Source organism: Lissotriton vulgaris, chromosome 2_1 (genome assembly GCF_964263255.1).
Source record: "Lissotriton vulgaris chromosome 2_1, aLisVul1.2, whole genome shotgun sequence".
Taxonomy (NCBI): domain Eukaryota; kingdom Metazoa; phylum Chordata; class Amphibia; order Caudata; family Salamandridae; genus Lissotriton; species Lissotriton vulgaris.
Window position 1 is genome coordinate 615,682,615 of NC_141687.1, and position 13,389 is coordinate 615,696,003.

General features: G+C 48.8%; 1 protein-coding gene across 1 annotated transcript in view; it reads left to right on the forward strand.

The window, feature by feature from the left end:
* DCDC2B (doublecortin domain containing 2B) overlaps positions 1-13,389 on the forward strand; it is a 203,693-nt gene that overhangs the window by 156,900 nt on the left and 33,404 nt on the right. Inside the window, exon 17 of the mRNA XM_086955671.1 lies at positions 10,654-10,716. Within this exon, the coding sequence (XP_086811797.1) occupies positions 10,654-10,716 (63 nt within the window). The remainder of the gene's footprint in view (positions 1-10,653; positions 10,717-13,389) is intronic.

Consider the following 13,389-nt stretch of genomic DNA (forward strand, 5'->3'; position numbering starts at 1 on the left):
GAAGCAAAACCTGATCGGAATTGCTCTTCCCGTGCCCAGGTTTCCTGGAAGAGACATATATCATTCGAGTCTATAAAGGAGCCCCACTCGGGGCAGGCCAGTTTGTTGCTGAGACCTGCCACATTCCAGGAAAGAATTTTTAGTACAGTTGAGCCCGGAAGGGTACATTGGGGTTGCAGAGAATGTTCTTCAACTATAACACCCATCGGGCGGTGGTGCAAGGGTTCTTGGTACAGGGGCCAGTTATCAAGGCTATCCACCGCTGTCCCCATCTGAGCCGTTCTCCCATGACCTGTTTCCTGGGTACTACAGAGATTTAGTGCGACCGCCCCCCTATCTCTACCCCTGGGGCCTTCTTCACTCTGTAGTCAGTCTACCTGATCAAGGCAGCTATACCTGTTGGTGTGTGAATAATCAATGGGCATAAATGCTTCAAAATGGTTATTCCTATACCCTCTGCTTTGAGACCTTAGACCCACCCTGGTCCACCCTTCTTCGAACCCTGGGTGCAATCGACTAATTGAAGGTGGGTAGAAAAACGACAGTGGTAATGGCTGGATTACTGTATCTCCCAGATATGAGAGACAATCTCTGGATTCCTAAAGTTTACCAGGATACAGTCACCTTTAATTTTCTTCGCAGTGTGTCCCACCCACGATACCCTCCGAACCATCAATATTTAACTTTTAATATTGGGGGGAAGGGGCCTATGGATGTTCAACCAACTTGCCACTTTGTTTTTTAAGGAGTCAAAAGTTTCAAGTGCAGGATTGCTTAACTCAGGGACACCGGTTAGAACCACTAAATGAGGAGCAGCCTCTGGAGGTAGATTAACTACATTTTTCCGGTTTGCTCTGCTGGGGTCATGTGCAGGACGATCACCAGTGACCGTGGTCTTCCTTGCCAACCTAGTCAGATTCCTGGCTGGCGCAGACTCTGAACTCTGCACTAGAGAAGGGGGGATTGGTTGCGCAGAGGCAATTACCGGGATGCGAGGGTTGGGTAGGTGTACAACAGCTAAACTTGGAGGGCTAAGTGGTTGATCAGTTACTGAAGACAGGGGTTTAGGTGGGTGGGCAATTGCCGAACTGGAGGGGTTAGTTGGAGAAGCGGCCCCCCCATTAGCCACAGACACTCCCTTGATACTCCCCATACTATTCAGTTGATCCACAATGCCCCCAGTGACCGCCTCTATTGCCTGTAACCTACAATCGATACGGTCAAGCCTAGCCACTATAGGAGCCAACAGAGTTTTCAGAGTGTTACCAAAGGTATGGGTAAGCTGTTCCCCCCCCACCCCCCCATCAGTAGACCCCTCCCCAAATCTGAAAGTGGCAGGCTGCACCACCATCAGAGTTTGGGGGGGTTGGCTGTTGCTATCATTATCATTGACTGGTGGAAGGGGTACCCAGTCCACTGTAGGGCCCGTGATCACAGGAGGAGCGGGGCCATGGTCTAATTTGGCCTTTTTCTCCCCCTTAGTGTGCCCCCCTCGTTTCCTTTTTGGGACAGCCCCTTCTCTCATTCCATGTGACTTGGGTGTACCAGACACACTCACCCCTCCTGATATCAAACCAGTGTCATTAAGTGGGCCTGGTGTGACCTCAGGTATAGCCTGAAGAGAGTCTCTGTGGGCTAGACCTTAACTCATGCAAAACAGTTGTTATCGTCTAGTCAATACTGTCTAAGAGGGCTCTACGGGAAACCTCTGCCTTTTCGGAGGTTTTGGCATTGGCCAGTAGGCGAGGAATGTCTGACACTTTTGATTCCTTGCGAGAGTCGTCTCTCTAAAATGGTTAGTTCATTATTCACCAGTGAGTTAGCTCTGATGATAAAATTGTCCAAAGTACCTGCCACCATGGAAGTTGATGTCGTGGCCTTACTTCTCGTTTCCCTCGGTCTTGAACGGGCTTAAACGGTCCCGCCCTTGGCCCGGTCCCGCCCTTGGCCCGGGCTTCGCCTGGCGCGCCTGCGCGCGTCCCGGAATGATGAGCCAATAATATAGAGAAATAGCGGTGGAGGCGGGAAGAGGAAGGAGCGCTGCCGCTCGGGCTGCCGGTCCTCTCAGTCCCGCCGGTGCTCCACACAATGCCCCAAAAAAGATTCACCAAATGTCTGCCTCCGAGCGGCTCCCGTGAAGCCGGGGCCGCGAGGCGCTGTTTTCTCCTGCCAGGTGCGGTGGGGGCGAGAAGAGGACGGAGCGCTGCCGCGCGGGCTGCCGGTCCTCGCAGTCCCGCCAGTGCTCCACACAATGCCCCAAAAAAGATTCCCCAAAGTTCTGCCTCCGAGCGGCTCCCGCGAAGCCGGGACGCGAGGCGCTATTTTCTCCTGCCAGGTGCGGTGGGTGCGGGAAGAGGACGGAGCGCTGTCGCGCGGGCTGCTGATCCTCGCAGTCCCGCCGGTGCTCCACACAATGCCCCAAAAAAGATTCACCAAAGGTCTGCCTCCGAGCGGCACCCCTGCAATTGGTGTTGGTGCTTTATAACTCGCCTGTTGCACGGGTGCGCATAACAGACACGGTCTCTTCCCCAGTTTCAATATCGCGGGGCACTCAACAGGGATGTCCCCTATCCCCCTTGTTGTACGCAATAGCCGCCGAGCCCTTGCTGGGAGCGCTGTGTGAATATCATGGGTACAGAGGGCTTTTTTTCCCCAAACCCAACTTAATTGTCTTGGCTTATGCTCATGACATGCTTTTGTATGTCTGAGACCCAGACGTCCACGTTGCCCCGGTCATTCGAGATGTATTGCGCTTTGGGGGTCTCTCAGGCTTTAAGATTAATTGGGATAAATCCATACTTTTTCTGCTAACTTCAGCTGCAGAGCCTACTCCTTTTGACTCCAGTGGACGTCTGAGCCGGTTCGCTCCTTGGGAGTCCAGGTCCACTCCGATGCGGACCAAGTAATTGAAGCAAATTACAGCAGAGCTATTGCCAAATTAGGCGATGATATAGACAGATGGATTCGGCTCCCGCTTTCACTGGTAGGGAGGGTCTCCCTAATTGTTAGAAATGGGATCCCTGGCTGGCCAGGGCTTGCGCCACAGTCAGTCAGAGACCACCACTCCTATGTCAGGGCAAGGGAGTTACACGCCAAGATAACCCCTGCTCAACCTATAGGTAACATGGCGCGAGCAGCAAGGCTAAACTTGGAGGCTATGTAGGTTAAGTGTTTGCGCGCGCACCCAGCAACAACACCCAAGGCCCACCACAAAGGAAACTCCACACAAGGTTATATACAAAAATAGCCTTTGTATTATACCAAAACACATTAGATAAAACACACACTTAACAATGTGCCAACAGGCACGGGGAGAATTTACAGGGGATATGTACAAGACAGGGCCACATGGACCACTGTCAGGAATAGGCACTTTTAGAACTTAGCACTGGGTAGAATTAGCACTTAGAACATAGGATATAAATCACTGTAGCACAAAATAGAACATAAAGCACACAACCAGTAATCACTGGTAACAGATAAGTACCACCTACGCAACCCTAACCACCTTAGGAATAGGTCACGCAGGGAACCAGGACCTCACTAGCACCACCTGTACTAGCAAGAACAACCACCTAAGTATCACAATACCTGTAGGGGTATAAGCACATAACTCATGATGCATAACATACATTCAGAGGTGTAAGGAACAAGGCACATGAAGCATAAACAACACATTCAGAGGTGCAGGGAAGGAAAACACATGATGCCTAACACACATTCAGCGGTATAAGAGCAATTGCGCAGAAATCACCTAGGCAGGAACACCAGAACTGTCCCAATGTCAGGGACCTAAACGTAGCAGCTGCCCACGAAGTGCTGGGCAGCTGGAGAAAATGATGGGGCCAACGTGGGAGCCTTGCAGGCTCTGAAGAAATAAAATGTCCCCCTGAGCCTCTCAGGGCTCTAAACAAATGACTGGCCCCTTTGAGCCTGGCTGGGCTCTTTGCACAACAAAATGCCCCCTCTGAGCCTCTCAGGGCTCTAAACACAGAAATGCAGCCTCGCAGGCTCGTCAATGCACAGGAGCGCGTTGAGCCTCTCGGGGCTCGAAAGACAAGGTACTGCCCCCGGAGCCTCTAGTGGGCTCTCTAACCAATAATGCCCCGGAGTTCTCTCAGGGTTTGTAATGCCAAATGCCCTCTTCCCTGATGTCCCCCCTCTCTGGGGTACTTGAGGACAATCGCCCCCGGCTCCACTCACCGGTGTCGGGCGGGGGCGGGAAACACGGGCGCTTTCTCTTCAGGCAGCGCGGGCTCTCCTTCATCACCGGAGCCCCGCCTGCATTTTTCAGCTGCTCAGTGGGGCGGCTCTGGGGAGATGCACCGGCGGGGTGCGTGGCCTCACTCTACCCCCGTCAGCCGGCTTTCACTCACCGGCTTTCTTCGGTGGGGGCTCCTCTCCGCTGCGCTACTTCTGCTGGTGCCGGCCAGGGGGGATGACTCTTCTCCACCAGAGCCTCGCTGCCGGCCGCGTTCCTTCCTCCGGCACTCTTCCTCTGGACACGGGAGCACGGGATGGACTCCCGTCGACTTCCCGTTTCTGGAGGCAGTACTTCTGGGTCGCCGCGGGCAGCGCGGCGGCCCCTTTCAGGTACGGCAGGCGGGGACTGACTTCAACCGAGGGGTTGGCTCCCTCGAGTTGACTAAATAAACGGGCAAATCAAGGCCGGGTGGGCACCGGCCAAAGGGGACGCAGAGTCGGCCAACAATGCGGCAATGCGGCGTGGGCAGCCGCTAGAGTAAAAACTAAAGCGCTCGGAGTGCTAGCAGGCAAATAAGCGCTCCCAAGCGCTGGCACAGCAACCAAATCGCTTCCAGGCGCTAGAAGCAAGGTAAAGCGCTATTAAGCGCTGGGGGCCGAAATCAAGCGCTCCCAGGCGCTATAAGACAAATAAAGCGCTCCTTGCGCTAGAAAGACAGATAGAGCGCTCCCAGGTGCTTTAGGGGAGAATTGAAGCGCTCCCAGGCACTTGGCAAAATCCAGCAAAGTTCTTTGGTGGGCAGGGGGCAAGGCTGGGCCCAGAGCCAGCTCACTGGGCCTCCAGGCAGGGAGGCAATTCAAGTGGCGATCCTCCTGCCCAGCAACAGCAGCAGCCCCCTCAGGATCCTGGAAGAGAACATTTTGTTAGGGGACACAGCCCCTTCTTATACTACTAAATCCTTTGTTCTGGCACAGGGTGAGGGGGAAAACCAGTCGCAGCTGGTTAGTGAGCACTCTTGATGTGCTCAGCCCCTCACTCTATTCACTGGCAGGGCTAGGGTCGTTAGACGCATCACAGGGGGCGGAGCCAGCATTGTGTGGGGAAAGCCCAGCCCTATTCAGGAACCAGGTGCACTCCTCCCTAGCCATCAGCATGCTAATCTCAACACTCACCACCGGGCAGACCCACCCAGACTCCTAGAGCCAGGCTCACCAGCCAGCTCCAGCTAATCACACGCCAGACACATTTTACACTAATATGCCAACTCCTAGAAGTGGCACTTCCACACAAGACACAATCATGCCACATACATCATTGCGAAGCATTCAATCACACGAGTCCGCACATACCAAACTTAAGCCTGCACACCACACTCATCAGAAACTACTAGGGACACAGACATTCCCCTTGCATTCCTATGGGAGGGCAGGCCAACCTTACTTCATGCACTCAGAGTGCGCACGCACTTTCCACTGGGACACAGTGAAAGTGCGCAGAAACCAAAAATCACTACCACCAATTCAGATTCACAAAGCAAAAGGTTTAGGCGTGAACCTGCCAGAAGGGCCAAGTCCAACACTAATGAAGATGGTGGTGCTACCTCGCTTCCTTTTTTTCTTCGTCAATATAGCCATAGTAGTGCCCCAGCATATGTTCAGAGAGCTGCGAACTTTGATGACTAGGCTAGCTTGGGCGAGCAAGACTCCGCAGGTAGCGCTGGACATCCTCACTTTACCTTATGCAGCGGGAGGCTTGGGTGGGTCTGATCTGCAACTGTATTATAGGGTGGCATAGGCTTTGCACGCCCATTGCTGGGTCCATGGCCCGCATGACTTACCACACCTTCAGATTGCAAGGGTTGCTGCTAGCTCAGACCCTTTGCCACGTTTTCTAAATAAGCCGCCTATCAGACGCTTCGGTACACTCCATAGTTCATGCTTGGAACGTGCTGTTTAAGATGCAAGCTGGAGCTCAATTATACTCGCTGTTTTTATGAGTGGAGTGGTGTCAGTGGTTCACTCTCAGCTCAGAGCGAGGGGCTATTAGCTCGTTGAACACTCTTGGCATACACGAAATGGGAGATCTGTTTAAAAATGGTAGGGTAGGATCCTGGGAAGAGGTGGTCGCTGGTGCAACGAGTCCCTCCACACTGACGCAATTTTATTTCTTTATGACTCGCATGCTCTGCGTGCGGTGCTGCGCAATGAACTCCTAGAGCCATTGGAGATCCATTCCCTGTCCATACCATTGCGCTCAAAATTAAACGTTAAGCTAGTCTCTCGTCTCTACGCCTCGTCACAACTTACCAAGACCACTTTATACACTAAGGCGCGGCTGGCGTGGCAAACTGACATCGGTGTCCCACTCTCGGATGATATCTGGAACTACTGCTGTGAGACCACGCGAGGGGTTTCTCTAAATGGCCGTCACAGATTAGCCCATTTTAAGTTCTTACACAGAGTTCATTACACTCCACAGCGATTATATCGGTATGGGCTATGAGACACTGATTGCTGTGAGAGATGTGACATGCCAGGTGCAGTTTTTTTTCATGTTGCCTTGCAGTGTCCCCCTGTGGGGGAGTTCTGGAGAAACATCTTTCAGGCAATAAATGATATTGCTGGGCTGTCCCTCATCACTGACCCCCTAATTGTGTTATTGGGTTACACAAAACCTCTCCGGAAAAATGTTCATAAACTGGTCGCCATGGGTCTGCTCTGGCGAAACGTAGACTTGCAATGCGCTGGATAAGAGGCCCTGTACCGACAATTATAGAGTGGGAAAAATATATGATGCATTGTAATACCCAGTCGGAGGCGTATAACTAATTGCTGCCTCCCTGCAGTCGGCCGAAAAGTTTCTGGGGTCTCTTTGCACAATATCAAATGTCACGTCAAGATAGCAGTGATGATCACAATTGAGTGCTATATATCCTGTTTAGATATTGGGGGAGTGGGAGGACAGAGGTGCTGGTTAGCTCGATGATTGAGCCAATTTTACTGCTGCTACTAGGCACTAAACTGCGGCATTGTTAGAGGCCGATATGGCTTGCTGTTGTTCTGAATCTGACTTATTGTACACTTATCTATCATTGTCTGTTGAGATGTAAAGTCGCTGTATATTGGGTCGATCCTTCTCCTCTATATCCTGCCATATGTGATACTTGATTGTGTGATCTGTTTTATTTTATTTTTTCTGTATTTGTTTTTCTGGCTCAAAAAATCAATAAAAACATTTTTTTTAAGAGGTGTGGTTGTGGGGTTTAGCAGTGGGTGCTGAGACATTGAATGTGCATCAGGTTATTTTGTAGTAAATTAGTGGAGTACATGTGCTGTGAGAATGTCACTCTGGTTGTGGATGTGGTGGTGTTGTGTGAGTGCTGGTGTATATGAATTTTGGCAGCATTGCTGGCCCTGGTCCCGACCAGTCTTAAGCTCAAACAGGCAACTGTCCTTGTCCTCTCCGCCCTTGGCCTTAACGCCCGTGCTGAGATGCCCAAAACCCTCAACTTAACCCCTTGCATGCTAATGACAAGGTGAACTCGTCATGATGCACTGGTTGACCTGTGCTGATGACAAGGTCAACTCGTCATGTATAATGGGAAAATGAGAGAGCCAGCGCAGGACGGGGAAAACCCCTTTGCATCCAAGGTGTTAAATAGCCCTAGTAATGATTGATTGATTGATTGATTTTGATTTGATTTTTCTATTTGTATAGCGCGCGAATGCCCGAGGGCGTCTTGGCGCTGAGAAATCCCAATAGCTCATTAAAGGTGTATGGTTAGAGATGTTTAGCGAAAAGCCATGTTTTAACTTCCTTTCTGAAGGATTTCAGGGATGGACTGGTTTTTATGTCTAGCGGTAGTTGATTCCATGTTCTTGCCGTCTGTACCAGAAAACTTCTACCGCCCCAATTGGTTCTTCTGAATCTGGGTACCTTTATGAGTTTCATTTGACTGGATCTAAGAGGTCTGTTTGGCTCATATAGTTGCAGGTGTGTTTTTAGGAATTTTGATCCGGTTCCGTTTATTGCTTTGTATGCCAAGCATAGTGATTTAAATTGTATCCTGCTTGCGATTGGGAGCCAATGCAGACTTTTTAGTTTATGGCTTACTTTTTCGTATTTTGGTATTTCCAGTATCAGTCTAGCTGCTGCATTCTGCAGGCGTTGGAGCTTAAGAAGGATTTTCTTTCTTGCTCCGGCATATAGGCCATTTCCGTAGTCCAGTCTGAACAAGGCCAATGCTGTCACCACTGTCTTTCGTGAGTCATATGGTATGTATGGTAAAATCTTTTTAATCATTTTTAAGATGTACCATAGTGATGAAGCTAGTTTGCTTGCTTGAGCGTCAAAAGAAAGGTTAGTATCTAACATGATCCCTAGGTTTTTCACCTTTTCTGACGACTCTGGGCATCTTCCCATATCTGTAGGCCACCATATGTTTGTGTCTCCTCCTAGTATCATGACTTCACTTTTGTCGCCGTTCAGTTTTAAGCAGTTCATTTTCATCCATTGGCTGATTTTTGTCATGCAGCATTGGAATTTTTCTGCTGTGTCTTGTACCTCCTTACTTATTGACACTACAATTTGGGTGTCGTCGGCGTAAGATAGAGGGGTGAAGCCGTTGTTCCTTATTATTTGTGCAAGAGGAGCTACATATAAATTAAAAAGAGTGGGGCTCATTGATGAACCCTGCGGGACTCCGCATGGTAGGCTGAACAGATTTGATTTCGCTTCTCCTGATTCAACTGAGAATGTTCTGTTCTCTAGGTAGGAGGCTGTAAGGGCGCAGGCTGAATCATGTATGTTTGCTGTTTTTAACCGAGTAATAAGGATTTCATGGCTGACCGTATCGAAGGCCGCTGATAGTTCGAGTAGTATCAGCGCGGCCTTCGATCCGTTGTCCATTATTTTCCTGAGTTCCTCCACTGCTGTGATCAGGGCTGTCTCCGTCCCATGTTCTACCCGGAAACCGAACTGTGAATGGTCCAGCCAATCTCCGTCCATCAGGTGTTGAGAGAGCTGTTTGTTTAACAGCTTCTCCAGAATTTTTGCGGCAAAAGGGATCCTGGCTATGGGTCTTTAGTTATTGGGATTTTCGCCGTCTAGATTGGGTTTCTTTAACAGTGGTCTGATGGATATCATTTTCCAGTCATCTGGGAAGATGTTGGTATTAATGATTTTGGTGAATAATTTTTCCAGAACTAGGCTTAGTTCTATGGAACAGGCCTGCATGATTCTGGGTGGACAGGGGGTCCGTTGGACTACCTGAGTTGGTGGTGTGGATTTCTTTCTGGATCTGCTCAGCTGTAGGGGGTATGAATCTGAAAGCTAATGTTTGGTCTTGTTGTGTTACAGGGTTTATTGAGTATGATATGTCCTTTACCATTGTTTCGGTATTCTGATTTTTAAAAGAGTCATATACTGATGAGACTTTGTTAACAAAGAAGTCCCCTAGTTTGTTGCAGAAATTTGATGACAGTGCTTCTGGGTTGTTGTTCTCGAACTTTGACCCCTTCAACCAATGGGAACCCTAACCAGTCACAACACTAGCCCTAAACCCTAGAAGCAATAGAACAACATCCTCTTATAGCCAATCACAGCCCTAGTCCTAGAATCAAATCTAAATCCTATATCCAATAGAAGGACTAACACCAGCCCTAGTCCCACCCTACTCCCAGCAGCCAATCACACAAGAACCCCTATATCCTACGTCCAACAGAAAGCTTAACCCCAGCCCTAGTCCCAACCCTATTTCCTGCAGCCAATCATACAGAAAACCCTAAACCCTATATCCAATTGAAAGCCCAGCCCCAGGAACCAATCCAAAATCCTAAACCTATCAACCAATCAGATCACAAGCCCTACATCTATAGAATCACTGACCCAGGAACCAGTTAGTACCCTCAAATACCCAACCAATGAGAACACCAACCATAATCCAATAGAAACACCAAATGCAACCACCAATCAGTGCACACATGTAGCATCCAATATCAGACTATATAATGTCCCTGCAACCTCAGGCAATGTTTACTGGCCAGGGAGTTGAACGCTGCTCCTCAATTCAGAATCTACTAGGAGACAGACAGGCTCAATCCACACTTTGGAGTCCACCAGGTAAGGGCCTAACAAACTAACAATACTGTTTGTGCAAAACTTTACTCACTCTCCTAGCCAAAAAACGAGTATATAATCCCTCTAAAATACAGCCTAAACTAACTACAGATTACTGTTGGCTCAGAGCACACTCTGTTTACTTTCTGATTTATAATATCTCTGTTGCTAAGGGAAAAAGGTGGGGACACTGGTTTAACTCACTTGCTAACACAAAGAGGATTGCTTAACACACAGGTTTGAGCACAGAGCAAGGGAGAAATTAGGAGGGAAAAACAGGTGGTTACGGGCAATGTGAAAAAACAACAAAAAACAACTTTCTTTCTTTTTAGAGAGCTTCCGAGATCATCGAGGAGGAGGCTACGCCATGGGAAAAGGCTGTAACTGATAACCAGGTAAAGGGACTAATGAATGTTGTGTGAGTAATGGGGGTGTTAAAAATAGAATGCGTTATGGACATGCACATTACAGGGGTACGTGTGGGAGGGTCGATTAAGTGGGCTGCTGACTGGTGGTGCAAAGAGGGTGCAAGTGAAGTCATTGGAATGTTGTTTAACAAATACAGAAATGTAGGTAATATTACCATTTTCACAATGGCCAATCGATCAGCTAAGATAGAACTAGATAATTGTAAACAGTTCCACCTCTAAATTGTATCTTCTATTGCACTGACTGCTCTACCATAATTGGTGCGGATGACTATTTCTGGGTCCTGGTGGAACCTGACTCCTTAATATCGAATTGGTTCCGATTGCCATTCTAACGAATAGTCTATGGCATGCGGGCATGTGGTATCAGTCAACAGTATGATTAGGGATTTAGACCAGTTTACATTAAATGTAAATGTAAATGTAAATGTAAATGTAAATGTAAATGTAAGGTGTTTTGTAGCGCGCTCAATTACTACCGGAGTATCCTGGCGCGAATGACCGCTGGGGAACCCGTCCTGGCTTTCCCTGTGAGATGGTCCCATGCTGGGTATCTCCAAGGTGAAGCCAGGCATCCCCGGCGTCTGTGGGGGGCCGTTGTAGAGATGAGGCAAGCTTAATGCCCAGAGTTACCGAGTGTGATCACTGCCCAAAGTGGGCACCGAGGCGAGAATTATCAGTCCGCTGACCCTGGTCCTCGACCCTGCCGCGTCGGGAATCGAACCCTGGTCCCGGGCCGTTCTCAGCCTCCGGGTCTGCCGCCTCTAACCAGTGAGCCACACCTCTCTACAGTCCTTAAGTCCTGATTGTTGCCCGAATTTTATATATTCCCTCAGCAGAGGATTTAAGTGTTGCGTGGAATCACAGACATATACTATCATGTCGTTTGCATATAACGAGATATGCAACGGCCTCTGTGGGAATTGTAGCGCTGAATAATGGTGTCCCTGTCGTATTTTGCACGCCAGTGGCTCAAGCGGGATTGCAATTAATAAAGGTGACAGGGGACAGCTTTGTCGTGTCCCTCTGTTGATCTGTATAGTGTCCGATATATATTTGTTAACTTTGATGCGCGCCGTTGGGGCAGCATACTGCATTTTCACCCATTGCGTAAAGATAGGGGGGAAACCCATTTGTGTAAAACCTTGTGTAAATACGACCATTCCATGGAATCGAATGCTTTAGCTGCATCTAATAAAACCGCAGCAGCTTTGGTATTAGGGATCAAATAATGTGATAGTGCGAACAGTGTTCTAGTATTGTGGGCCGTCGATCGCGATGGAATGGATCCCGATTGGTCTGGGAGGATTATATTGGGCATCAACGGTTGTAGTCGTGTGCAAGCAATTTGGCGATATTCTTCGTATCTACGTTAATGAGGGACAGGGGCCTATAGGAATCACAGTATTCTGGATCTTTGTTTAGTTTCAACAGGGCAATTTACATTGCTTCTCTCAAAGTAGGCGGGAGTAGTTGTTTATTGTGAGCATCCCCGTTCATTTCCACTAGGTGAGGTGCTAATTGATCGGCAAATGTTTTATAGAATTCACATGTGAAGCCGTCGGGGCCCGGTGCTTTTCCATTTGGTAGTGATTTAATAATTGCAGTGACTTCCTCAACTGTAACGGGCAGTGATAGGTATTCCCGCTGCGCATCTGACAGCCAGGCTATCAACACGTCAGTAAGATATTCCATGATTTCCTCTGCAGTGGCAGTTGGCTGTGAGGTTTATAAGTCCCCATATGTTTTCATGAATTCCCGCAGTATGCCCTGTGCATCATACCGCAAAATTCCCTCAGTATTCCTAATCACCTGGACTGTTTGTGGGGTATAACCCGTACATATTTTAGCTGCCGGAGTCCTACCAGGTCCACCTCCCTCCCCGTAAGAACGCGATATTTGACATTTCGTCACATATTTCAGTTCATCATCTGCATATGTTTGAAATTCCGTGAGTACAGTCCTAATTTCCCCCAGCAACTTGGTGTCCTGTGTGCCTTCATAATCTCTCTCCAATGTTCGTAGTCTGTCTTCCCGCATGGAGAGTTATTGCCTTATATCTTTAAGAATACCCGCGGTGGTGCTGATACAGACCCCCCTGATTGTGGCTTTGAAGGCCTCTCCCAACAGGCCCGAATCCTCAGTGGATGGAGCGTCCAGTTCAAAATATTCGGTTATGGCCTGATGTATAGTGTCAGTGTACACTGAGTCCAACAGCGCTGTCGCATTAAATCTCCAGCTGTAAGCTGGAGGTACATAATGTGGTATCGTAAGTGAAAGCAATATCGGATTGTGATCGGATAACGTCCTAGGCAAGTGTGCTATAGTGCTTGTCCAGAGTGATATGTCATCAGTGCCTAGTCAGTAGTCTATATGCGACCGACTGTTGTGTGCTGCCGACGTGTGTGTGGTTTCCTTACGCCCAGGGTAACGCGTCCTCCAGATGGCAGTAAGATACATGTCGGTCATTATATCGAGCAGTGTAGCTAGTGCCCGTTTGTGTGGTTCCATGGATATCCCAGATCTGTCTAGGTCGTCCTGTAAAGCGATATTGAAATCCCCACCCCAAAGTAAGGGGATGTCTCGAAAATCGTTAAGTTTGCGCCACACTCTTTGATAGAAATCAGGGTCATCTATATT